The sequence below is a fragment of the Nerophis lumbriciformis genome, linkage group LG18 (genome assembly GCF_033978685.3).
Source record: "Nerophis lumbriciformis linkage group LG18, RoL_Nlum_v2.1, whole genome shotgun sequence".
Classification (NCBI taxonomy): Eukaryota; Metazoa; Chordata; class Actinopteri; order Syngnathiformes; family Syngnathidae; genus Nerophis; species Nerophis lumbriciformis.
Window position 1 is genome coordinate 3,180,001 of NC_084565.2, and position 27,500 is coordinate 3,207,500.

A 27,500-nucleotide genomic window follows, 5' to 3' on the forward strand; every position below is an offset into this window, starting at 1 on the left:
CAGTATTAGAAAGTATCTAGTAACAAATGTGTCCGCATCATTCAACGTAATTAAACATTGCGGTGTAAAACAGCACATTTGTCAATACAAGCAAGTCTCAAATAGTCATAGTTGCATATTATTTACACATACAAAGTCTCCAAGGCAGGTATCAGAAAGTATCCAGTAACACACGTGTTCGCATCATTCGACTTACTGCGTCATGAGACACTGTGACCACTAGGTGTCATTGAAAAACAATTACCACTCCAACTTAGTCGGTATAAGTCCATTCCAGACAGTTAATAATAAATAGATTTTTCCATACCTCCTATATGGCAATGGGTACCGGACCGGGTACTTTATTTCCACGCTGGGCTATCAACTCCAGGAGCACTGAGAGCAGACTCAGCCATACTATCTTCTAGGTAATGTTGCAAATGACGCTCCAACCTAAGTAGAGTAAGGCTCTATCCCCCCCAAAAAAGTGCTAGCTTGATGCTAATACACATTGGCTTTGCTACTGATTAGCAATTTTACATGGCGATTTCAACACCTCCATATTTGTCAATGAAAACTATAAGTGAGATGTACATTCCAAACAGTCATTGTGTAAAAAGTACAATACTTACAGTAGTAACACTTTATAGGGCACGACAAAAGATTACTTTAAGGTGTGTTTTTACAGTATTAACACTTTATAGGAAACGACAAAAGATTACTTTATGGTGTGTTTTTACAGTATTAACACTTTACAGGGCACGACAAAAGACTAGTTTATGGTGTGTTTTTACAGTATTAACACTTTATAGGAAACGACAAAAGATTACTTTATGGTGTGTTTTTACAGTATTAACACTTTACAGGGCACGACAAAAGACTAGTTTATGGTGTGTTTTTACAGTATTAACACTTTATAGGAAACGACAAAAGATTACTTTATGGTGTGTTTTTACAGTATTAACACTTTACAGGGCACGACAAAAGACTAGTTTATGGTGTGTTTTTACAGTATTAACACTTTATAGGAAACGACAAAAGATTACTTTATGGTGTGTTTTTACAGTATTAACACTTTACAGGGCACGACAAAAGACTAGTTTATGGTGTGTTTTTACAGTATTAACACTTTATAGGGCACAACAAAAGACTAGTTTATGGTGTGTTTTTACAGTATTAACACTTTACAGGGCACGACAAAAGACTAGTTTATGGTGTGTTTTTACAGTATTAACACTTTATAGGGCACAACAAAAGACTACTTTATGGTGTGTTTTTACAGTATTAACACTTTATAGGAAAAGACAAAAGATTACTTTATGGTGTGTTTTTACAGTATTAACACTTTACAGGGCACGACAAAAGACTAGTTTATGGTGTGTTTTTGCAGTATTAACACTTTACAGGGCATGACAAAAGACTAGTTTATGGTGGGTTTTTACAGTATTAACACTTTATAGGAAAAGACAAAAGATTACTTTAAGGTGTGTTTTTACAGTATTAACACTTTATAGGAAACGACAAAAGATTACTTTATGGTGTGTTTTTACAGTATTAACACTTTACAGGGCACGACAAAAGACTAGTTTATGGTGTGTTTTTACAGTATTAACACTTTACAGGGCACAACAAAAGACTACTTTATGGTGTGTTTTTACAGTATTAACACTTTATAGGAAACGACAAAAGATTACTTTATGGTGTGTTTTTACAGTATTAACACTTTACAGGGCACGACAAAAGACTAGTTTATGGTGTGTTTTTACAGTATTAACACTTTATAGGGCACAACAAAAGACTACTTTATGGTGTGTTTTTACAGTATTAACACTTTATAGGAAAAGACAAAAGATTACTTTATGGTGTGTTTTTACAGTATTAACACTTTACAGGGCACGACAAAAGACTAGTTTATGGTGTGTTTTTGCAGTATTAACACTTTACAGGGCACGACAAAAGACTAGTTTATTGTGGCTTTTTACAGTATTAACACTTTATAGGAAACGTCAAAGACTACTTTATGGTGTGTTTTTACAGTATTAACATTTTACAGGGCATGACAAAAGACTAGTTTATGGTGTGTTTTTACAGTATTAACACTATACAGGGCACGACAAAAGACTACTTTATGGTGTGTTTTTACAGTATTAACACTTTATAGGAAACGACAAAAGACTAGTTTATGGTGTGTTTCTACAGTATAAACACTTTAGTTTATGGTGTGTTTTTACAGTATTAACACTTTACAGGGCACGACAAAAGACTACTTTATGGTGTGTTTTTACAGTATTAACACTTTACAGGGCACGACAAAAGACTACTTTATGGTGCGTTTTTACAGTATTAACACTTTACAGGGCACGACAAAAGACTAGTTCATGGTGTGTTTTTACAGTATTAACACTTCATAGGAAACGATAAAAGACTAGTTTATGGTGTGTTTTTACAGTATTAACACTTTATAGGGCACAACAAAAGACTAGTTTATGGTGTGTTTTTACAGTATTAACATTTTACAGGGCATGACAAAAGACTAGTTTATGGTGTGTTTTTACAGTATTAACACTATACAGGGCACGACAAAAGACTAGTTTATGGTGTGTTTTTACAGTTTTAACACTTTACAGGGCACGACAAAAGACTAGTTTATGGTGTGTTTTTACAGTTTTAACACTTTACAGGGCACGACAAAAGACTAGTTTATGGTGTGTTTTTACAGTTTTAACACTTTACAGGGCACGACAAAAGACTAGTTTATGGTGTGTTTGCCATCTAGACACCAGGTCTTGGACTTGCGACTGTAACTGAGACTTGGATGTGATAATAAAAACTGTCCAGCACTTGTAATGAGCTCATTTTGAAATGTTGCAATAAGAAAATTAATTTTATCATCAAAAAACACACCAAAGTAGTGAAAATCCAGCTATGAAGGTTTCAAAGCGCTATACAATAAAAGTGTGTACGATATTCCTGCTGATATCATAGCGGTATAGACAGATACTCAAGGATCACATAGTGGTATCAGACGTGGAAAAGTTGTCATCTCACCTTCTCGGTGCCCGTGGTCCAGGGCGCCTCCCTCACCACAAAGCCCTTGGACGGTCCGCGATGTTCATCCATGGACGAAGCTCCGCCCCCGGATGACCTCATGTAGGCTTTGCCCTCGTTCTCCACGATGTCCGCCATCTGACAAGAGCGGCAGCGTTAGCGTCACGGTGCCCCTTTTTTTGCCTCACCTTCTCTCGCCGCGCTCGCTCACGTATTCTTCCTCCAGGTTGAGGAGGTGGTCGATGGCTTCGTCCACTCGCTCGGGACGCCCGGTCACCGTCACCAGGTCGGGGTCCGCAGCTCCAGTCTGAGGAAACCTGAGATCCACCTGCAGACAAGACGGACGTGGCCTGACTGAAAAACTGAGCGAGCAGGAAGAGGGATGAACAGGCCAGTCTAGTACCCGCACTCTTACTACGAAGCCATGCTGTTGTAACACGTGGCTTGGCATTTTCAATGGCATCGTCTTGCTGAAATAAGCAGGGGCGTCCATGATAACGTTGCTTGGATGGCAACATATGTTGCTCCAAAAGCTGTATGTACCTTTCAGCATTAATGGCGCCTTCACAGATGTGTAAGTTACCGGTGCCTTCACAGATGTGTAAGTTACCCATGCCTTCAGCACTAATACACCCCCATACCATCACACATGCTGGCTAGAACAGTCCGGATGGTTCTTTTTCTCTTTGGTCCAGTCTCTCTTCTGCTATTTTAGCCTTCATATTGCACCACATATTTTCAATGTCTGGACTACAGGCAGGCCAGTCTAGTACCCGCACTCTTTTTACTAGGAAGCCACGCTGTTGTAACACCTGGCTTGGCATTGTCTTGCTGAAATAAGCAGGGTGAAATAACCTTTTTAGTTATTTCACCTTTTTTTTGTTAACTCCACATAGTCTTGATGTGACAATGTGGAGTTAACAAAAAAAGGTAAAATAACTGAAAACACGTTTTACATTCTAGTATCTTCAAAATAGCCACCCTTTGCTCTGATTACTGCTTTGCGCACTCTTGGCATTCTCTCCACGAGCTTCAAGCACCCCTGTGGAGTGAGAACTTTTTCAGTTGACTACCTCTTGAAGCTTATGGAGAGAACGCCAAGATTTTGCAAAGCAGTAATCAGAGCACAGGGTGGCTATTTTGAAGAAACTAGAATACAAAACATGTTTTCAGTTATTTCACCTTTATTGTTAACTCCACATTGTCACATCAAGACTATGTGGAGTTAACAAAAAAAGGTGAAATAACTGAAAACACGTTTTATATTCTGGGTTCTTCAAAATAGCCACCTTTTGCTCTGATTACTGCTTTGCGCACTCTTGGCATTCTCTCCATGAGCTTCAAGCACACCTGTGGAGTGAGAACTTTTTCAGGTGACTACCTCTTGAAGCTCATGGAGAGAATGCCAAGAGTGTGCAAAGCAGTAATCAGAGCAAAGGGTGGCTATTTTGAAGAAACTAGAATATAAAACATGTTTTCAGTTATTTCACCTTTTTTTGTTAACTTTACATTGTCACATCAAAACTATGTGAGGTTAACAAAAAAAGCAAAGGGTGGCTATTTTGAAGAAACTAGAGTATAAAACATGTTTTCAGTTATTTCACCTTTTTTTTGTTAACTCCACATAGTTTTGATGTGACAATGTGGAGTTAACAAAAAAAGGTGAAATAACTGAAAACACGTTTTACATTCGAGTTTCTTCAAAATAGCCACCCTTCGCTGTGATTACTGCTTTGCGCACTCTTGGCATTCTCTCCATGAGCTTCAAGCACACCTGTGGAGTGAGAACTTTTTCAGGTGACTACCTAGTGAAGTTCATGGAGAGAACGCCAAGAGTGTGCAAAGCAGTAATCAGAGTAAAGGGTGGCTATTTTGAAGAAACTAGAATATAAAACATGTTTTTTAGTTATTTCACCTTTTTTTGTTAACTCCACATAGTTTTGATGTGACAATCTACAATGTAAATAGTCATGCAAATAAAGAAAACGCATTGAAATGAGATGTGTCCAAACTTTTGGCCTGTACTATATATTACTTTCGAGCATGAAAATATCAATAATTATGGATATGGACCGATATAAAACATTGAAATCACGATACAGTTTCCAGCTGTAATCATCGAGGCTTAAAAAGGCCTTACATGCGTGGACAGCACCTTTTAACTCTTATTTCCAAAATTGTGTACACTACTGAATTGGGGTCTTATGGCCACTTATGTGGACACTTATACTGCCATCTGGTGGTGTCAGAAGAGTTTAACTTACAATGGAATTTGGGGGGGGGAAAAGTGTAAAAATAAGAATTAGCATGTCACTAAACATGAAGTACACGTTTGTGTACGTATGGACTAAGTACATCATATAAAAAGATGATTCTTAGTTTTTTATTCTGATTAGGGTCCAATAAGCCCAAATAGCAAAGAGAAATAAAAAAAAAAACAGCTTGGGCCTTAAGAGGTCAAAGTCAACAAACACACCTTAAAGTCATCCATGATCCTGCGGATGCCCTTGCCCTTGGCGCCGATGATACGGGCGTGGACTCTGCTGTTCAGAGTGATGTCCTCGGAGATCATCTCCTCCAGCTCGTCCACGATGGCCTGGATGGCGTCACGAGCAGCTATGGCTTTGTGCTCATACCCTGTAATGGTAATCTGACCCTGTGGCCAGGGTGGAGAAAAAAACCGTCAACGCCAACGAACGTTCCTTCGGAGATCATGACGTGAATACCTGGTTGTCGTCGTTCTTCTCCGGCAACAGGATGTTCACATCGTGCTCGGTGCGGATGTTTGTGATGATGGCACCTTTGCGGCCGATGATTTTGGGGTGATATTTGGGGTCCACAGTGATGGTCAGTTTAAAGCTCTTGAGTGCCTGCAGAAGGGAGTTATGGATGTTTCTCACAGCTGTGACATCACCAACAAGGAGCCTTGCAAGGTGCAGGAGATACCCACCCTTTCCTCCTGCTCCACCTGCAGCTCTTTGACGCGCTCCAGCAGTCCTTCTCTGGCACGGTCCAGGTGGTTGGCCAGGCCGGTGACGGCGATTTTATCAGACTGCTGCTCAGGAGCAGGCACTTGAATATTTACCTGGGGGAAAAGCTCACCTTAGAGCAGAGCTGGGCAAATATTTGGACTTGGGGGGGGCCACATTGAGAGAGAAAAAATGTGCCTGGGGGGCCAAGGTGTACGTGTGTATTAGGTTTGTACTAGAGATGTCCGATAATGGCTTTTTTGCCGATATCCCAATATTGTCCAACTCTTAATTACCGATTCCGATATCAAGCGATACCAATATATACAGTGGTGGAATGAACACATTATTATGCCTCATTTTGTTGTGGTGCCCCGCTGGATGCGGGGCATCCGGTGTCCGGTGTCCATGGATGAAGTGCTGGCTGTCCAGAGTCGGGACCCGGGGTGGACCGCTCGCCTGTGCATCGGCTGGGAACATCTCTACGCTGCTGACCCGTCTCCGCTCGGGATGGTGTCCTGCTGGCCCCACTATGGACTGGACTCTTACTATTATGTTGGATCCACTATGGACTGGACTCTCACAATATTATGTCAGACCCACTCGACATCCATTGCTTTCGGTCTCCCCTAGAGGGGGGGGGTTACCCACATATGCGGTCCTCTCCAAGGTTTCTCATAGTCATTCACATCGACGTCCCACTGGGGTGAGTTTTTCCTTGCCCGTATGTGGGCTTTGTACCGAGGATGTCGTTGTGGCTTGTGCAGCCCTTTGAGACACTTGTGATTTAGGGCTATATAAATAAAGATTGATTGATTGATTGAAACAATGCAACAAGGTTTTCCAAAATAAATCAACTCAAGTTATGGAAAAAAAATGCCAACATGGCACTGCTATATTTATTATTGAAAGTGCTTTTTTTTTTTTTTAACATGCCTCAAAACAGCAGCTTGGAATTTGGGACATGCTCTCCCTGAGAGAGCATGAGGAGGTTGAGGTGGGCGGGGGTATCGGGGGGTGTATATTGTAGCGTCCCAGAAGAGTTAGTGCTGCAAGGGGTTCTGGGTATTTGTTCTGTTGTGTTTATGTTGTGTTACGGTGCGGATGTTCTCCCGAAATGTGTTTGTCATTCTTGTTTGGTGTGGGTTCACATATTTGTAACAGTGTTAGTTGTTTATACGGCCACCCTCAGTGTGACCTGTATGGCTGTTGACCAAGTATGATTTGCATTCACTTGTGTGTGTGAAAAGCTGTAGATATTATGTGAGTGGGCCGGCACGCAAAGGCAGTGCCTTTAAGGTTTATTGGCGCTCTGTACTTCTCCCTACGTCCGTGTACACAGCTGCGTTTTAAAAAGTCATACATTTTACTTTTTGGAACAGATATCGATCATTTCCGATATTACAAACCCCGTTTCCATATGAGTTGGGAAATTGTGTTAGATGCAAATATAAACGGAATACAATGATTTGCAAATCATTTTCAACCCATATTCAATTGAATATGCTACAAAGACAACATATTTGATGTTCAAACTGATATACATTTTTTTTTTTTGCAAATAATCATTAACTTTAGAATTTGATGGCAGCAACACGTGACAAAGAAGTTGGGAAAGGCGGCAATAAATACTGATAAAGTTGAGGAATGCTCATCAAACACTTATTTGGAACATCCCACAGGTGAACAGGCTAATTGGGAACAGGTGGGTGCCATGATTGGGTATAAAAGTAGATTCCATGAAATGCTCAGTCATTCACAAACAAGGATGGGGCGAGGGTCACCACTTTGTCAACAAATGCGTGAGCAAATTTTTGAACAGTTTAAGAAAAACCTTTCTCAACCAGCTATTGCAAGGAATTTAGGGATTTCACCATCTATGCTCCGTAATATCATCAAAGGGTTCAGAGAATCACTGCACGTAAGCAGCTAAGCCTGTGACCTTGGATCCCTCAGGCTGTACTGCATCAACAAGCGACATCAGTGTGTAAAGGATATCACCACATGGGCTCAGGAACACTTCAGAAACCCACTGTCAGTAACTACAGTTGGTCGCTACATCTGTAAGTGCAAGTTAAAACTCTCCTATGCAAGGCGAAAACCGTTTATCAACAACACCCAGAAACGCTGTCGGCTTCGCTGGGCCTGAGCTCATCTAGGATGGACTGATACAAAGTGGAAAAGTGTTCTGTGGTCTGACGAGTCCACATTTCAAATTGTTTTTGGAAACTGTGGACGTCGTGTCCTTTGGACCAAAGAGGAAAAGAACCACCCGGATTGTTCTAGGCGCAAAGTGTAAAAGGCAGCATGTGTGATGTATGGGGGTGTATTAGTGCCCAAGACATGGGTAACTTACACATCTGTGAAGGCACCATTAATGCTGAAAGGTACATACAGGTTTGGAGCAACATATGTTGCCATCCAAGCAACGTTACCATGGACGCCCCTGCTTATTTCAGCAAGACAATGCCAAGCCACGTGTTACATCAACGTGGCTTCATAGTAAAAGAGTGTGGGTACTAGACTGGCCTGCCTGTAGTCCAGACATTGAAAATGTGTGGCGCATTATGAAGCCTAAAATAGCACAAGGGAGACCCCCGGACTGTTGAACAACTTAAACTGTACATCAAGCAAGAATGGGAAATAATTCCACCTGAGAAGCTTCAAAAATGTGTCTCCTCAGTTCCCAAACCTTTACTGAGTGTTGTTAAAAGGAAAGGCCATGTAACACAGTGGTGAACATGCCCTTTCCCAACTACTTTTGGCACGTGTTGCAGCCAGGAAAGTTAATTATTATTTGCAAAAAATAAATAAAATGTATAAGTTTGAACATCAAATATGTTGTCTTTGTAGCATATTCAACTGAATATGGGTTGAAAAGGATTTGCAAATCATTTTATTCCATGTATATTTACATCTAACAATTTCCCAACTCATATGGAAACAGGGTTTGTAGTATGAATCATATTCCGTACAATATCGCCTCTAAAAAGTACCGGTCAATTGCAGTTTTTTACGAGCAGAGGAGCATGTTCAGAGTACCGAATTTCCACACTATAAGGCGCACCTTCAACGAATGGCCTATTTTAAAACGTTGTTCGTGTATAAGGCGCACCGCATTATAAGGCGCATAGAATAGACGCTACAGTAGAGGCTGGGGTTACGTTATGCATCCATTAGATGGAGCTGCGCTAAAGGGAATGTCAACAAAACAAATAATGATTGTACTGACACTTCTACTTGCTGCTCTCCCACCCCCCAGCCTAAGTCATTGGCTAAGCCGCTGCATCATTGTTCTGGCTTCAAAAGGAGTCATATTATTTTTATTCGTGTGTTTAAATATGTTTATCTGCCTCCATTTTTATTTGTAAACGTTTTAGGATGATTTTTCAATAAATGCAAATTGGGTGATCAAAAAAATAAAATAAAAAAATATTTGTCCATATATAAGGCGCACTGGATTATAAGACGCACTGTCAGCTTTTGAGGAAATTGGAGGTTTTTAGGTGCGCCCTATAGTGCGGAAAATACGGTACTTACAAGCAGACAGTGTGGAGACAGAAAAGTGAGAATGGACGCATTTTGGTGTAAAAAGTAAAGATTTAGGTGAAGTTATAACACTGAAACAAGAACTAAAAACACGTTTTATATTCTAGTTTCTTCAAAATAGCCACCATTTGCTCTGATTACTGCTTTGCGCACTCTTGGCATTCTCTCCATGAGCTTCAAGCACACCTGTGAAGTGAGAACTTTTTCAGGTGACTACCTCTTGAAGCTCATGGAGAGAACGCCAAGAGTGTGCAAAGCCGTAATCAGAGCAAAGGGTGGCTATTTTGAAGAAACTACAATATAAAACATGTTTTCAGTTATTTCACCTTTTTTTGTTAACTCCACATTGTCACATCAAAACTACCGTATGTGGGGTTAACAAAAAAAGCAAAGGGTGAATATTTTGAAGAAACTAGAATATAAAACATGTTTTCAGTTATTTCACCTTTTTTTGTTAACTCCACATTGTCACATCAAAACTATGTGGGGTTAACAAAAAAAGCAAAGGGTGGCTATTTTGAAGGAACTAGAGTATAAATATCTCCCTTAGAGATCGGGTGAGAAGCTCTGCCATCCGGGGGGAGCTCAAAGTAAAGCCACTGCTCCTCCACATCGAGAGGAGCCAGATGAGGTGGTTCGGGCATCTGGTCAGGATGCCACCCGAACGCCTCCCTCGGGAGGTGTTTAGGGCACGTCCAACCGGTAGGAGGCCACGGGGAAGACCCAGGACACGTTGGGAAGACTATGTCTCCCGGCTGGCCTGGGAACGCCTTGGGATCCCCCGGGAGGAGCTGGACGACGTGGCTGGGGAGAGGGAAGTCTGGGCTTCCCTGCTTAGGCTGCTGCCCCCGCGACCCGACCTCGGATAAGCGGAAGAAGATGGATGGATGGAGTATAAAACATGTTTTCAGTTATTTCACCTTTTTTTTGGTTAACTCCACATAGTTTTGATGTGACAATGTGGAGTTAACAAAAAAAGGTGAAATAACTGATAACACGTTTTATATTCTAGTTTCTTCAAAATAGCCACCCTTTGCTCTGATTACTGCTTTGCGCACTCTTGGCATTCTCTCCATGAGCTTCAAGCACACCTGTGAAGTGAGAACTTTTTCAGCTGACTACCTCTTGAAGCTCATGGAGAGAACGCCAAGAGTGTGCAAAGCCGTAATAGGGTGGCTATTTTGAAGAAACTAGAATATAAAAACATGTTTTCAGTTATTTCACCTTTTTTTTGTTAACTCCACATTGTCACATCAAAACTATGTGGGGTTAACAAAAAAAGGAAAGGGTGGCTATTTTGAAGAAACTGGAGTATAAAACATGTTTTCAGTTATTTCACCTTTTTTTTGGTTAACTCCACATAGTTTTGATGTGACAATGTGGAGTTAACAAAAAAAGGTGAAATAACTGATAACACGTTTTATATTCTAGTTTCTTCAAAATAGCCACCCTTTGCTCTGATTACTGCTTTGCGCACTCTTGGCATTCTCTCCATGAGCTTCAAGCACACCTGTGAAGTGAGAACTTTTGCAGGTGACTACCTCTTGAAGTTCATGGAGAGAACGCCAAGGGTGTGCAACGCCGTAATCAGAGCAAAGTGTAGCTATTTTGAAGAAACTAGAATATAAAACATGTTTTCAGTTATTTCACCTTTTTTTGTTAACTCCACATTGTCACATCAAAACTATGTGGGGTTAACAAAAAAGGCAAAGGGTGGCTATTTTGAAGAAACTAGAGTATAAACATGTTTTCAGTTAATTCACCTTTTTTTTGTTAACTCCACATTGTTTTGATGTGACAATGTGGAGTTAACAAAAAAAGGTGAAATAACTGATAACACGTTTTATATTCTAGTTTCTTCAAAATAGCTACCCTTTGCTGTTATTACTGCTTTGCGCACCTCTTGGCATTCTCTCCATGAGCTTCAATCACACCTGTGAAGTCAGAACTTTTTCAGGTGACTACCTCTTGAAGCTCATGGAGAGAACGCCAAGAGTGTGCAAAGCCGTAATAGGGTGGCTATTTTGAAGAAACTAGAATATAAAAACATGTTTTCAGTTATTTCACCTTTTTTTGTTAACTCCACATTGTCACATCAAAACTATGTGGGGTTAACAAAAAAAGAAAAGGGTGGCTATTTTGAAGAAACTGGAGTATAAAACATGTTTTCAGTTATTTCACCTTTTTTTTGGTTAACTCCACATTGTTTTGATGTGACAATGTGGAGTTAACAAAAAAAGGTGAAATAACTGATAACACGTTTTATATTCTAGTTTCTTCAAAATAGCTACCCTTTGCTGTTATTACTGCTTTGCGCACCTCTTGGCATTCTCTCCATGAGCTTCAAGCACACCTGTGAAGTGAGAACTTTTTCAGGTGACTACCTCTTGAAGCTCATGGAGAGAACGCCAAGAGTGTGCAAAGCCGTAATAGGGTGGCTATTTTGAAGAAACTAGAATATAAAAACATGTTTTCAGTTATTTCACCTTTTTTTGTTAACTCCACATTGTCACATCAAAACTATGTGGGGTTAACAAAAAAAGCAAAGGGTGGCTATTTTGAAGAAACTGGAGTATAAAACATGTTTTCAGTTATTTCACCTTTTTTTTGGTTAACTCCACATTGTTTTGATGTGACAATGTGGAGTTAACAAAAAAAGGTGAAATAACTGATAACACGTTTTATATTCTAGTTTCTTCAAAATAGCTACCCTTTGCTGTTATTACTGCTTTGCGCACCTCTTGGCATTCTCTCCATGAGCTTCAAGCACACCTGTGAAGTCAGAACTTTTTCAGGTGACTACCTCTTGAAGCTCATGGAGAGAACGCCAAGAGTGTGCAAAGCCGTAATAGGGTGGCTATTTTGAAGAAACTAGAATATAAAAACATGTTTTCAGTTATTTCACCTTTTTTTGTTAACTCCACATTGTCACATCAAAACTATGTGGGGTTAACAAAAAAAGCAAAGGGTGGCTATTTTGAAGAAACTGGAGTATAAAACATGTTTTCAGTTATTTCACCTTTTTTTTGGTTAACTCCACATAGTTTTGATGTGACAATGTGGAGTTAACAAAAAAAGGTGAAATAACTGATAACACGTTTTATATTCTAGTTTCTTCAAAAAAGCCACCCTTTGCTCTGATTACTGCTTTGCGCACTCTTGGCATTCTCTCCATGAGCTTCAAGCACACCTGTGAAGTGAGAACTTTTTCAGCTGACTACTACCTCTTGAAGCTCATGGAGAGAACGCCAAGAGTGTGCAAAGCCGTAATCAGAGCAAAGGGTGGCTATTTTGAAGAAACTAGAATATAAAACATGTTTTCAGTTATTTCACCTTTTTTTGTTAACTCCACATTGTCATATCAAAACTATGTGGGGTTAACGAAAAAAGCAAAGGGTGGCTATTTTGAAGAAACTGGAGTATAAAACATGTTTTCAGTTATTTCACCTTTTTTTTGTTAACTCCACATAGTTTTGATGTGACAATGTGGAGTTAACAAAAAAAAGGTGAAATAACTGATAACACGTTTTATATTCTAGTTTCTTCAAAATAGCCACCCTTTGCTCTGATTACTGCTTTGCGCACTCTTGGCATTCTCTCCATGAGCTTCAAGCACACCTGTGAAGTGAGAACTTTTTCAGGTGACTACCTCTTGAAGCTCATGGAGAGAACGCCAAGGGTGTGCAACGCCGTAATCAGAGCAAAGTGTAGCTATTTTGAAGAAACTAGAATATAAAACATGTTTTCAGTTATTTCACCTTTTTTTGTTAACTCCACATTGTCACATCAAAACTATGTGGGGTTAACAAAAAAGGCAAAGGGTGGCTATTTTGAAGAAACTAGAGTATAAACATGTTTTCAGTTAATTCACCTTTTTTTTGTTAACTCCACATAGTTTTGATGTGACAATCTACAATGTAAATAGTCATGCAAATTAAAAAAAACGCATTGAAATGAGATGTGTCCAAACTTTTGGCCTGTACTATATATTACTTTCGAGCATGAAAATATCAATAATTATGGATATGGACTGATATAAAACATTGAAATCACGATACAGTTTCCAGCCGTAATCACCGAGGCTTAAAAAGGCCTTGCATGCGTGGACAGCACCTTTTAGCTCTTATTTCCAAAATTGTGTACACTGCTGAATTGGGGTCTTATGGCCACTTATGTGGACACTTATACTGCCATCTGGTGGTGTCAGAAGAGTATAACATACGATGGAATTTGAAAAAAAAATAAAATGTAAAAATAAGAATTAGCATGTCACTATGGGTTGTGGGTTGTACTTGTATAGCGCTTTTCTACCTTCAAGGTACTCAAAGCGCTTTGACACTACTTCCACATTTACCCATTCACACACACATTCACACATTGATGGAGGGAGCTGCCATGCAAGGCGCTAACCAGCACCCATCAGGAGCAAGGGTGAAGTGTCTTGCTCAGGACACAACGGACATGACGAGGTTGGTACTAGGTGGGGATTGAACCAGGGACCCTCGGGTCGCGCACGGCCACTCTTCCACTGCGCCACGCCGTCCCTTACATGAAGTACACATTTGTGTACGTATGGACTAAGTACATCATATAAAAAGATGATTCTTAGTTTTTTATTCTAATTAGGGTCCAATAAGCCCGAATAGCAAAGAGAAGAAAAAAAAACAGCATGTAAACAAACAGCTTGGGCCTTAAGAGGTCAAAGTCAACAAACACACCTTAAAGACAATTTAAAAATTGTGTACACTACTGAATTCGGGTGTAATGTGGACACTTATACTGCCATCTGGTGGTGTCAGAAGAGTATAACATACAATGGTAGACAGAAAAGGGAGAAAGGACGCATTTTGGTGTAAAAAGTAAAGATTTAGGTGAAGTTATAACACTGAAACAAGAACTAAAAACACGTTTTATATTCTAGTTTCTTCAAAATAGCCACCATTTGCTCTGATTACTGCTTTGCGCACTCTTGGCATTCTCTCCATGAGCTTCAAGCACACCTGTGAAGTGAGAACTTTTTCAGGTGACTACCTCTTGAAGCTCATGGAGAGAACGCCAAGAGTGTGCAAAGCTGTAATCAGAGCAAAGGGTGGCTATTTTGAAGAAACTGGAGTATAACTGGCTAACATCCATCCGCAGTGTTTTAGCTACTTCTAAATCACTAATCCTGGCCTCCATGGTGACATATAAAGTAAGTTTCTAACAAGTAGCATTATCACTGCAGGACGAGGAATAGCTAAACATGCTTCACTACACACCTTAGGAGGATACAATAGTTTACCGTTCCTGAATGTAAACAAATGCCATGGGTGGATCTACACCTGATGATACCAAGTACAAGAGCGTATCTAGTCGATACTACTGTGATTACATCGATATTTTTTATCATGACAGCGCTGTGTCAAAAAGTAGCAACCATGGTGGGATCCCAAACTTCTAGTAGACATGGGTGGTCTTTTATTCACTCACTCATTTGTGTCACCTTTCTCTAGTTAAGGAATTGGAATGCATTTTGCTCGGTCCAGTAATAGTTTTGTTTTTGTTGATTATAGTACAAAAGCCAAAAGCAGTGAAGTTGTCACGTTGTGTAAATGGTAAATAAAAAGAGAACACAACAAATCCTTTTCAACTTATATTCAATTGAATAGATATTTCATGTTCACACTGAGAAACTTTATTATTTTTTGCAAATAATCATGAACTTAGAATTTAATGTGTTACATGGCCTTTCCTTTTAACAACACTCAGTAAAGGTTTGGGAACTGAGGAGACACATTTTTGAAGTGGAATTCTTTCCCATTCTTGCTTGATGTACAGCTTAAGTTGTTCAACAGTCTCCCTTCTCATGTTTTAGCCTTCACACATTTTCAATGTCTGGACTACAGGCAGGCCAGTCTAGTACCCGCACTCTTTTTCTATGAAGCCACGCTGCTGTAACACGTGGCTTGGCATTGGCTTGCTGAAATAAGCAGGGGCGTCCATTAAAAAGACATTGCTTGCTACAACGTCCACAGGTTTCCAAAAACTGTTTGAAATGTGGACTCGTCAGACCACGGAACACATTTCCACTTTGCATCAGTCCATCTTAGATGAGCTCGGGCCCTGCGAAGGTGTTGTTGATAAATGGCTTTCGCTTTGCAAAGTAGAGTTTTAACTTGCACTTACAGATGTAGTTACTGACAGTGGTTTTCTGAAGTGTTCCTGAGCCCATGTGGTGATATCCTTTACACACTGATGTGCCTTTTGGATTCAGGACCGCCTGAGGGATCCAAGGTGCGTAATATCATGGCTTACGTGCAGTGATTTCTCCAGATTCTCTGAATCTTTTGATATTACGGAGCGTAGATGGTGAAATCCCTAAATTCCTTGCAATAGCTGGTTGAGAAATGTTGTTCTTAAACAATTTGCTCAGGCATTTGTTGACAAAGTGGTGACCCTCGCCCCGTCCTTGTTTGTGAACGACTGAACATTTCATGCAAGCTGCTTTTATACCCAATCATGGCACCCACCTGTTACCAATTAGCCCGTTCACCTGTGGAATGTTCCAAATAAAGTGTTGGATGAGCATTCCTCAACTTTCTCAGTCTTTTTTGTCACTTGTGCCAGCTTTTTTGAAACATGTTGCAGGCATTAAATTCCAAATGAGCTAATATTTGCAAAAAATAATAAAGTTTCTCAGTGTGAACATGAAATATCTATTCAATTGAATATAAGTTGAAAAGGATTTGTTGTATTCTCTTTTTATTTACCATTTACACAACGTGACAACTTCACTGCTTTTGGCTTTTGTATTTTTATTATGGTGCGAAGCTGAAATCGGGATCAAAGTTCAAATAACCGTCCAGCCTCAAAAGCAACATACCTCGAATTCATCCATCATCTTGCGAATTCCACTTCCTTTTTGTCCGATGATGTAGCGATGAAGCTCAAAAGGCACTGACACCTCAATAGTGACGGGAACCAAAGCCTGAGAAGAGTGTAGGTAGACACATGACAATTTAGGGGGGACGTCCCCGCCAAAATAAAACACCACACTTCGGATTCCAACCTTCAGCGCTTCTACAGCGGCCTCGCAGCGCTCCTGGCGGCCAGAAATCACAATCAGGTCACACTTTTTAGGCGCGTTGGGATCCACAGCCTCCTTCACTTGACCGTTGGCCTCGCCGTTCTCCTGGATGGCGTCTGCGGCTGAAGGGGAAGGTTTGGAGACATTTTAAGGACCTGAAGCCTCAACACAACACGGTCTGTTACTAAAAAGTGCTTGCTAAAGTCGATCCAATCACGATTCTTGATTATTACGATTCTGAATCGATTTTTAAAAAGGCATTTTTTAGGCCATCTCTGTGGGTTGTACCGTATACTGGTACTAGTATCGTATCGCAGTACTGATAAATCAAAAACAGTACAATACTCTGAAAGGTAGCGGTTCCCGGGCTTGACATTGCTGGTTATATGAGCAGATGAGCATGTTGGGCAGCGCACACACACACACAGAGTACTTACAAGCAGACACAGTGTGTGGACAGAAAAGGGAGAATGGACGCATTTTGGTGTAAAAAGTAAAGATAAAGGTGAAGTTATAACACTGAAACACCCTCAGGAAGAGGTGCTTTAAGACATGGCTAGCTAGCTAGCGGCTAACTACTTCTAAATCACTAATCCTCGCCTCCATGGCGACAAAGTAAGATTCTTGCAAGTATCATTATCACTGGAGGACGAGGAATAGATAAACATGCTTCACTACACACCGTAGGAGGATACAATAGCTAACTGCTAACAGCAAGCTAGCTCAGACATTAACAGTAAACGAGTAGTCGATTAATAATCAATTTTTACAGTTTGTTCTTTATAATGTTGACAAAATAATAGGTGTATAAATGACACAATGTTACTGCATACGTCAGCAGACTAATCAGGAGTCTTTGTTTGTTTACTTACTACTAAAAGACAAGTTGTCTAGTATGTTCACTATTTTATTTGAGGACTAAATTACAATATCATATGTTTCATCCATCCATCCATCCATTTTCTACCGCTTATTCCCTTCAGGGTCGCGGGGGGCGCTGGAGCCTATTTCAGCTACAATCGGGCGGAAGGCGGGGTACACCCTGGACAAGTCGCCACCTCATCGCAGCATATGTTTCATGTACACTGACATTTTTTGTTCAAATAAAGCCAAATGACATTTTTTGTGGTCCCCTTTATTCAGAAAAGTATCGAAATACATTTTGATACCGGTACCAAAATATTGGTATCGGGACAACCCTAGTACTGACCACATGATATTAAAAAAAAAATCGAATGCAGGTCACATATAGGAAAAAATAAATGCGTCAATGTGCCAACAAACAGCTTTTACGGTTTTATTCAAACACACAACCATCCATTTTCTTCCGCTTATCCGAGGTGGCGTCGCGGGGGCAGCAGCCTAAGCAGCGAAGCCCAGACTTTCCTATCCCCAGCCACTTCGTTCAGCTCCTCCCGGGGGATCCCGAGGCGTTCCAAGGCCAGCCGGGAGACAGTCTTCCCAACGTGTCCTGGGTCTTCCCCGTGGCCTCCTACAGGTCGGACGTGCCCTAAACACCTCCCTAGGGAGGCGTTCGGGTGGCATCCTGACCAGATTTGAGCTCCCCCCGGATGGCAGAGCTTCTCACCCTATCTCTAAGGGAGAGACCCGCCACCCAGCGGAGGAAACTCATTTCGGCCGCTTGTACCCGTGATCTTGTCCTTTCGGTCATAACCCAAAGCTCATGACCATAGGTGAGGATGGGAACGTAGATCGACCGGTAAATTGAGAGCTTTGCCTTCCGGCTCAGCTCCTTCTTCACCACAGCGGATCGATACAGCGTCCGCATTACTGAAGACGCCGCACCGATCCGCCTATCGATCTCACGATCCACTCTTCCCTCAGTCGTGAACAAGACTCCGAGGTACTTGAACTCCTCCACTTGGGGCAGGGTCTCCTCCCCAACTTGGAGATGGCACTCCACCCTTTTCCGGGCGAGAACCATGGACTCGGACTTGGAGGTGCTGATTCTCATCCCAGTCGCTTCACACTCGGCTGCGAACCGATCCAGTGAGAGCTGATCCAGATGAAGCCATCAGGACCACATCATCTGCAAAAAGCAGAGACCTAATCCTGCGGACACCAAACCGGATCCCCTCAACGCCTTGACTGCGCCTAGAAATTCTGTCCATAAAGGTTATGAACAGAATGGGTGACAAAGGGCAGCCTTGGCGGAGTCCAACCCTCACTGGAAACGTGTCCGACTTACTGCCGGCAATGCGGACCACGCTCTGACACTTATCATACAGGGAGCGGACCGGAACAATCAGACGGTCCGATACCAAATACTCTCATACCAGCTTTTTTCTTCTTTCCATTTCCACTTTATCCACCGCCTCAGTGCACTGTCAACACCGTGTATGGTGCGGATGTTGTGGATCGGTGGAGGGAATACTTCGAAGACCTCCTCAATCCCACCAACACGTCTTCCTATGAGGAAGCAGTGCCTGGGGAATCTGTGGTGGGCTCTCCTATTTCTGGGGCTGAGGTTGCCGAGGTAGTTAAAAAGCTCCTCAGTGGCAAGGCCCTGGGGTGGATGAGATCCACCCGGAGTTCCTTAAGGCTCTGGATGCTGTGGGGCTGTCTTGGTTGACAAGACTCTGCAACGTCGCGTGGACATCGGGGGCGGTGCCTCTGGATTGGCAGACCGGGGTGGTGGTTCCTCTCTTTAAGAAGGGGAACCGGAGGTTGTGTTCCAACTATCGTGGGATCACACTCCCACAGGACTTCCCGAGGGACACGGTCGAATGCCTTCTCCAATTCCACAAAGCACATGTAGACTGGTTGGGCAAACTCCCATGCACCCTCAAGGACCCTGCCGAGAGTATAGAGCTGGTCCACAGTTCCACGACCAGGACCAAAATCAAACTATTCCTCCTGTTTCCAAGGTTCGACTATCCGGCGTAGCCTCCTCTCCAGTACACCTGAATAGACCTTACCGGGAAGGCTGAGGAGTGTGATCCCACGATAGTTAAAACACACCCTCCGGTTCCCCTTCTTAAAGAGAGGAACCACCACCCCGGTCTGCCAATCCAGAGGCACCGCCCCCGATGTCCACGCGACGCTGCAGAGTCTTGTCAACCAAGACAGCCCCACAGCATCCAGAGATTTAAGGACCTCCGGGCGGGTCTCATCCACCCCCGGGGCCTTGCCACTGAGGAGCTTTTTAACTACCTCGGCAACCTCAGTCCCAGAAATAGGAGAGCCCACCACAGATTCCCCAGGCACTGCTTCCTCATAGGAAGACGTGTTGGTGGGATTGAGGAGGTCTTCGAAGGTCAGCAGAACACCAACCTCACCATACACGGTGTTGACAGTGCACTGAGGCGGTGGATAAAGTGGAAATGGAAAGAAGAAAAAAGCTGGTTCGCGAGTGATTTCTTTGTCTAACAATATCTTAAGAGTTGGTATGGAACACATTCTGCTCTTGTGAGATGAAGCCAAGTCTTACCTTGAGGGTCCTCCCGGTCTGGGAACTTAATATGTACATTGTGGTCTCGGGTGATCTGCTGAATTCGGGAGCCCTTGGGCCCCATGATGGAGCGATGGAACCTCTGAGGAATGGTACACTCCATGGTGACTTGAGCATCCTGGAACAACAAGCAGATGAGCATTGCACACAGGGGGAAAAGAACGTTCCGGTCGGCACTCACCAAGTCCTCAACTATCTCCAGCATGCGCTTCTTGGCCGCCTCCACGCACTCTTTGGCTCCTTTGAGTGTGACCTTGTCGCTCTGAGTGCCCGTGCGAGGGAAGCTCACCATCACACCTCCGTACTCGTCCGCCAGGTCCCGCAGGACTTGGCCTCGGCGAGCCACAAAGTAGCGATGGTGCTTAGGGTCCACGTTCATCGAGTCCTCGATGACGTTGTCCTGCGGGCAAAGGTATCAAAAACCCGTCCTTCAAGACCTGGTGGCGCGTGCAGAGTCATACCAAGCCCTTGATCAGCTCCTCCAGCTCCTTCTGAGCGTCACGCACGGCCTCCTCCGTGCCGATGACGGTGATGAGCTCCTGGTCTTTGTCGTCGGCGGTGGGGAAGATGATCCTGGCCCCGGTGCTGTCACGCACCTTGCGGATGTTGCCGCCGCCTTTGCCGATGAGGAACTTGTGGTACTCTGGCTTGGCACGCAGCTCGGCCGAGTGGCTCTTCGTTTGCTAGGGGAATACAGTTTAGGGTTTTAATTAAAAATACAGCGGAACTGGGGTTGCAAAATTCCGGGAATATTCAAAGTTGGAAACTTTCCATGGGAATTAAACGGGAAATTAATGGGAATAAACATGATTAGCTAAAACAACCTGCTTTAATGCAAATTCAGTTGAATTTCAACCCTGCACAGTGCATTCCTCATCACATGCACAGATCATTCCCAGCATGCTACACACTACAGCAGGGCTATTGAGGCCACACTAGTATTTGAGCCCAAGGACTTCATCCAGTCAGGTAAGTTTTGGTCATATTACTGATCAAATAGGTCTATAAGCTTGGCCATCATGAACATTATTGAAGAGATTACAACTGCAATTGATGAAAATAAATACACAATAGGAGTGTTCATTGATTTAAAGAAGGCATTTGACACTACAGATAATCAAATTCTAACTTCTAAATGATATACTTATGGAGTTAGAGTAGTTGCACTGGACTGGCTAACCAGCTATTTACAACAAGGACAGCAATATGTTGAGATGGATGATCATAGGTCAGAATGTATGAATATTGAATGTGGAATTCCACAAGGTTCGATTTTAAGACTCAAACTTTTTATTTCATATATAAATGATATTTGTGAGGTTTTACAGTACGTATTATTCGCAGACGATACAAATTTATACTGTTCAGGAGATGACCTGAAAATATTAGCCGATAATATTGAAGAGGAAATGGTTTGATATAAATAAATTATCTTTAAATTTGGAAAAGACTAAATGTATGGTATTCAGTAATAAAAGAAAGATAGAAGTTAGTCATAAACAATGTGAACATTGAAGTATCTGAAATCAGATTTCTTGGGGTCATCTTAGATGAAAAGTTGACATGGAGAGCTCATATATTGCCTGTGAAAAATAAGCGGTCTAAAAGCTTATTTATTTTGAACAATGTTAAATACAGTTTCCCGTATAATACAATGAGAATGTTATATTGCTCAATTATTCTACCTTATTTCAATTATTGTGCAGAAATATGGGGAAATGCATATCACAGAAACATGCCTTTATTTATTTCACAGAAAAGAGTAATTTGTATTACTTTTACAGTAGGATAAATCCACTCTTCATTAGGTCAGGATTATTAAAGGGGAACATTATCACCAGACCTATGTAAGCGTCAATATATACCTTGATGTTGCAGAAAAAGGACCTTTTTTTTTTAACCGATTTCCGAACTCTAAATGGGTGAATTTTGGCAAATTAAACGCCTTTCTATTATTTGCTTGTGACGTCACATCGGGAAGCAATCCGCCATTTTCTCACTTTCGTCGGTGTGTTGTCGGAGGGTGTAACAACACGAACAGGGACGGATTCAAGTTGCACCAGTGGCCCAAAGATGCAAAAGTGGCAAGAAATTGGACGAAATTTGTTCAAAATGCGAGGCTGTGGGGAAAGCCGACGAAATGGTCAGTCGTTTGTTTCGCGCACTTTACCGACGAAAGCTATGCTACGACAGAGATGGCAAGAATGTGTGGATATCCTGCGACACTCAAAGCAGATGCTGACATCAACTCCAAAACTGGATAGATCAGCTTTCAGGAAAAGAGAGCGGATGAGGGTATGTCTACAGAATATATTAATTGATGAAAACTTTATTCATTACTTGCGGTTTTACGTAAATTATTATACATAAACTGTGTTTACCAATAATTTAGCTTAAAAACATTAATTTTTTTCAATCATTCGAGTACATTCGGGTAGTCTTGTGTAATGCAGTATTTTGTGTCTATTTAGGTATGGTTAACCTGAGGGCTGAAATCGTGGAAAAAATATATGTTCTTAGCTCGCCTGAAATGGGTTGTCTGCACTCTCAAAGTGCATGTTGTTGCCAAATGTATTTCATATGCTGTAAACCTAGTTCATAGTTGTTAGTAATTATCTTATCAGACAGTGTTAAGCCGCTGAAATCCGAGTCTGAATCCGAGCTAATGTCGCTATAGCTTGCTGTTCTATCCGCCATGTTTGTTTGTGTTGGCATCACTGTGTGACGTCACAGGAAAATGGACGTGTGTATATAACGATGGTTAAAATCAGGCACTTTGAAGCTTTTTTTAGGGATATTGCGTGATGGGTAAAATTTTGAAAAAAACTTCGAAAAATAAAATAAGCCACTGGGAACTGATTTTTAATGGTTTTAACCATTCTGAAATTGTGATAATGTTCCCCTTTAAATATTCATGTCACTGCCATATTTTGTCTGAACCACATTGCTCAATATTACAGGTTTTATTCTTTCTCGTCCATCTACAATTGCTCTTTAACCAAACAAAAACACATTTTTTTATCCGATTACTCGATTAAACCGAGGAATTTCCAGTAGATGACTGAAAGGGGCGTACAAACCTTCTCCTCTGCCAGGGCCAGCAGCTGCTGCTTGGCCTTCTCCACCTCCTCCACGGGGCCTCTGATGGTGACCTTGTCGATACCGGAGCCTTCGCTGGGGAAATGGATGTGCACCCCGCCACACTCCTCCATGATGGAGCGCACAAAGCGGCCCTTGGAGCCGATCAAGGAGTTGTGCAGCTTGGAAGGAATGGACACTTCCATCTCTGTGATGTTTGCCTGAAGGCGAGAGGCCTGGTGAGCGCGGTGCAAGCGCGAGGCCATCAAGGCGTGTGTGGATATCTCACCAGTTCTTTCTGAATGGCCAGAATTCGCACTCTCGCAGCCTCACAGTTGGCCTTCTTGCCCGTGATGATGATCATCTCAGAGTTGCTGTTCTCGGCAGGCAGGTCGATCTTAGTGTTGGTTTCCTCGCGAATCTGCAAAAGCGAGCGTGCATCAAAAGCCCAATTTCGGCGCACGTTTGAAGAACGCTACCTTCTTGATGTTGGAGCCGCCTTTCCCGATGATGTTCCTGTGGAACTGCTTGAAGATGGGGACGGAGAGGGAGAAGCTGTTCTCCATCTTGGGAGGAAACACGAGCGGTTAGCGCGCCGACACAGAATGGGGACCAAACTGTGATCTTGCAAGTTGTTTTACCATCTCAGCCACCATCTTCTGCATGAACTTGGAACACTTTTCCACCTCGGTTCGCGGGCCCCTCAGCTGAACGATGTCACTCTTCTGGGCGGGGTCGGGGAAGTTGATGATGACCTAAAACAGGGATCGGCAACCCAAAATGTTGAAAGAGCCATATTGGACCAAAAATACAAAAACAAATCTGTCTGGAGCCTCAAAAAAATTTAAAGCCATATTACATACAGATAGTGTGTCATGAGATATAAATTGAACTAAGAGGACTTAAAGGAAACTAAATGAGCTCAAATATAGCTACAAACGAAGCATTATGATGCAATATGTACATATAGCTAGCCTAAATAGCATGTTAGCATCGATTAGCTTGCAGTCATGCAGTGACCAAATATGCCTGATTAGCACTCCACACAAGTCAATAACATCAACAGAACTCACCTTTGTGTATTCACGCACAACGTTAAAAGTTTGGTGGACAAAATGAGACAGACAAAGAAGTGGCATAAAACATGTCCTAGAAAGTTATACATGTAAACAAACTACGGTGAGTTCAAGGACCGCCAAAATTAGTAGGACAAAACGGCGCTCGCCAAATACTCGAATCAGTGAAGCATGTTTAATATAAACTGTGGGATTTATAACAATTAGGGAGGTTTGTGTCATGTTTGGCCTCCTATGTAAGCGTCAATATATACTTTGATGTTGCAGAAAAAAGACCGTATATTTTTTTAACCGATTTCCGAACTCTAAATGGGTGAATTTTGGCGAATTAAACGCCTTTCTAATATTCGCCATTTTCTCAAACACCGAGTCAAATCAGCTCTGTTATTTTCCGTTTTTTCGACTGTTTTCCGTACCTTGGAGACATCATGCCTCGTCGGTGTGTTGTCGGAGGGTGTAACAACACGAACAGGGACGGACTCAAGTTGCACCAGTGGCCCAAAGATGCCAAAGTGGCAAGAAATTGGACGTTTGTTCCGCACACTTTACCGACGAAAGCTATGCTACGACAGAGATGGCAAGAATGTGTGGATATCCTGCGACACTCAAAGCAGAAGCATTTCCAACCATAAAGTCAAAGAAATCTGCCGTCAGACCCCCATTGAATCTGCCGGAGTGTGTGAGCAATTCAGGGACAAAGGACCTCGGTAGCACGGCAAGCAATGGCGGCAGTTTGTTCCCGCAGACGAGCGAGCTAAACCCCCTATCGACCCTAGCTTCCCTGGCCTGCTGACATCAACTCCAAAACTGGACAGATCAGCTTTCAGGAAAAGAGAGCGGATGAGGGTATGTCTACAGAATATATTAATTGATGAAAATTGGGCTGTCTGCACTCTCAAAGTGCATGTTGTTGCCAAATGTATTTCATATGCTGTAAACCTAGTTCATAGTTGTTAGTTTCCTTTAATGCCAAACAAACACATACCAATCGTTGGTTAGAAGGCGATCGCCGAATTCGTCCTCGCTTTCTCCCGTGTCGTTTTCGTCGGTTTCGCTTGCATACGGTTCAAACCGATATGGCTCAATAGCTTCAGTTTCTTCTTCAATTTCGTTTTCGCTACCTGCCTCCGCACTACAACCACCCGTTTCAATACATTCGTAATCTGTTGAATCGCTTAAGCCGCTGAAATCCGAGTCTGAATCCGAGCTAATGTCGCTATAGCTTGCTGTTCTATCCGCCATGCTTGTTTGTGTTGGCTTCACTATGTGACGTCACAGGAAAATGGACGGGTGTATATAACGATGGTTAAAATCAGGCACTTTGAAGCTTTTTTTTTTTAGGGATATTGCGTGATGGGTAAAATTTTGAAAAAAACTTCGAAAAATATAATAAGCCACTGGGAACTGATTTTTAATGGTTTCAACAATTCTGAAATTGTGATAATGTTCCCCTTTAACGTAAATGACCGCCATAACCACAACACCAGGGGGAGCTCCACTAACCACGTCAAAACCAGATTCCGATCTAACAAAGGTCTTAACTCATTCTCCTTCTATGCCACATCAATATGGAATGCACTCCCAACAGGTGTAAAAGAAAGGGCATCTCTATCCTTCAAAACCGCAATAAAAAAAACACTTCCAGGCAACTTCAAAGCTTGACTAACACCCTCCCCCTTCCACATCCCACCTCCCCGGATTGTAAATAATCAAATGTATATACTCGTTCTTATGCTTTCTGAACCCACTATGTTCACTGCTCGCTGTACATATCCTACCAAGTCAGACCTACACTGTTTCAATGTCCATTTCTCTGATGACATACCGTATTTTTCGGACTATAAGTCGCAGTTTTTTCCATAGTTTGGCCGGGAGTGCGACTTATAATAATACATTTTATTTATAAGGCGCCTTTCTGGGCACTCAAGGACACCGTACAAAATCACAACAATAAAATCAAATTGGATAAAAAAAACAACAACAACAACAACAAAGAGAAAAGAAAAGATATACTCAGGAGCGACTTGTGTGAAATTATTAACACATTAGCGTAAAATATCATATAATATTATTTATCTCAGTCACGTAAGAGACTAGACCAGGGGTGCTCATTACGTCGATCGCGAGCTACCGGTCGATCTCGGAGGGTGTGTCAGTCGATCACCAGCTAGGCATTAAAAAAATAGTCCTAAAAATGAGCGATCATAAATCTTCACTATGACGTCACTTTCGTCACTTGATTGACATTCACGGCACCCGAGGGTCTTCTGAGATGACAATTAAAATTAAAATTACCGACTGGAAGGCGAGAAACACTTTATTTCAACAGACTCTGGCGCCGTACCGGTCGTCAAAACTCCAAAGACGGACTGCACAGTTGCGCTAACAAAATAAGAGTCTCAGAAAGCTGGCGTGCACAAGCTAGCAAGCTACGGAGTTTGCCGACAATGTATTTCTTGTAAAGTGTATACAAAGGAGTACGGAAGCTGGACAAATAAGATGCCAAAAACCAACCACTTTCATGTGGTATTGGACAGAAAGGAGGACTTTTTTTCTCCTCCATTCGAAAATGCGGACGTTATCAGCACCACTGTCCAATCAATGCAAGTCATCAGAATCAGGTAATACACCAACTTATATTCTTGTCTTCGTGAAAGAAAGGAATCTATATGTGTTAAACATGCTTGTATTATCTTTAAACACCTTTAACTTATTAACAATATTAACTTGTTAACAATATTAACTATATGCATTAAACATGCTTGTAATTATCATTAAACACCTTAAATTTTTTTAACAATATTAACTATATGTGTTAAACATGCTTGCATTATCATTAAACACCTTTAATTTTTTAACAATATTAACTATGTGTTAAACATGCTTGCATTATCTTTAAACACCTTTAACTTGTTAACAATATTAACTATATGTGTTAAACATGCTTGCATTATCTTTAAACACCTTTAACTTGTTAACAATATTAACTATATGTGTTAAACATGCTTGTATTATCATTCAACACCTTTAACTTGTTAACAATATTAACTATATGTGTTAAACATACCTGTATTATCATTCAACACCTTTAACTTGTTAACAATATTAACTATATGTGTTAAACATACCTGTATTATCTTTAAACACCTTTAAGTTGTTAACAATATTAACTGTATGTATTAAACATGCTTGTATTATCATTAAACACCTTTAATTTATTAACAATATTAACTATGTGTTAAACATGCTTGTATTATCATTAA

General features: G+C 41.6%; 1 protein-coding gene across 4 annotated transcripts in view; it reads right to left on the minus strand.

The window, feature by feature from the left end:
* Window positions 1-27,500, minus strand: part of hdlbpa (high density lipoprotein binding protein a) — an 87,184-nt gene that overhangs the window by 3,250 nt on the left and 56,434 nt on the right. For all 4 annotated transcript variants that reach the window (XM_061977475.2, XM_061977472.2, XM_061977473.2 and 1 more), the window contains exons 14-27: window positions 23,803-23,916; window positions 23,641-23,727; window positions 23,451-23,582; window positions 23,164-23,382; window positions 20,545-20,766; window positions 20,265-20,483; window positions 20,063-20,201; window positions 16,594-16,733; window positions 16,408-16,512; window positions 5,978-6,112; window positions 5,754-5,897; window positions 5,504-5,683; window positions 3,239-3,355; window positions 3,028-3,165 (exon numbers count right to left, since the gene is read on the minus strand). In XM_061977475.2, the coding sequence (XP_061833459.1) occupies window positions 3,028-3,165; window positions 3,239-3,355; window positions 5,504-5,683; window positions 5,754-5,897; window positions 5,978-6,112; window positions 16,408-16,512; window positions 16,594-16,733; window positions 20,063-20,201; window positions 20,265-20,483; window positions 20,545-20,766; window positions 23,164-23,382; window positions 23,451-23,582; window positions 23,641-23,727; window positions 23,803-23,916 (2,091 nt within the window). The remainder of the gene's footprint in view (window positions 1-3,027; window positions 3,166-3,238; window positions 3,356-5,503; window positions 5,684-5,753; window positions 5,898-5,977; window positions 6,113-16,407; window positions 16,513-16,593; window positions 16,734-20,062; window positions 20,202-20,264; window positions 20,484-20,544; window positions 20,767-23,163; window positions 23,383-23,450; window positions 23,583-23,640; window positions 23,728-23,802; window positions 23,917-27,500) is intronic.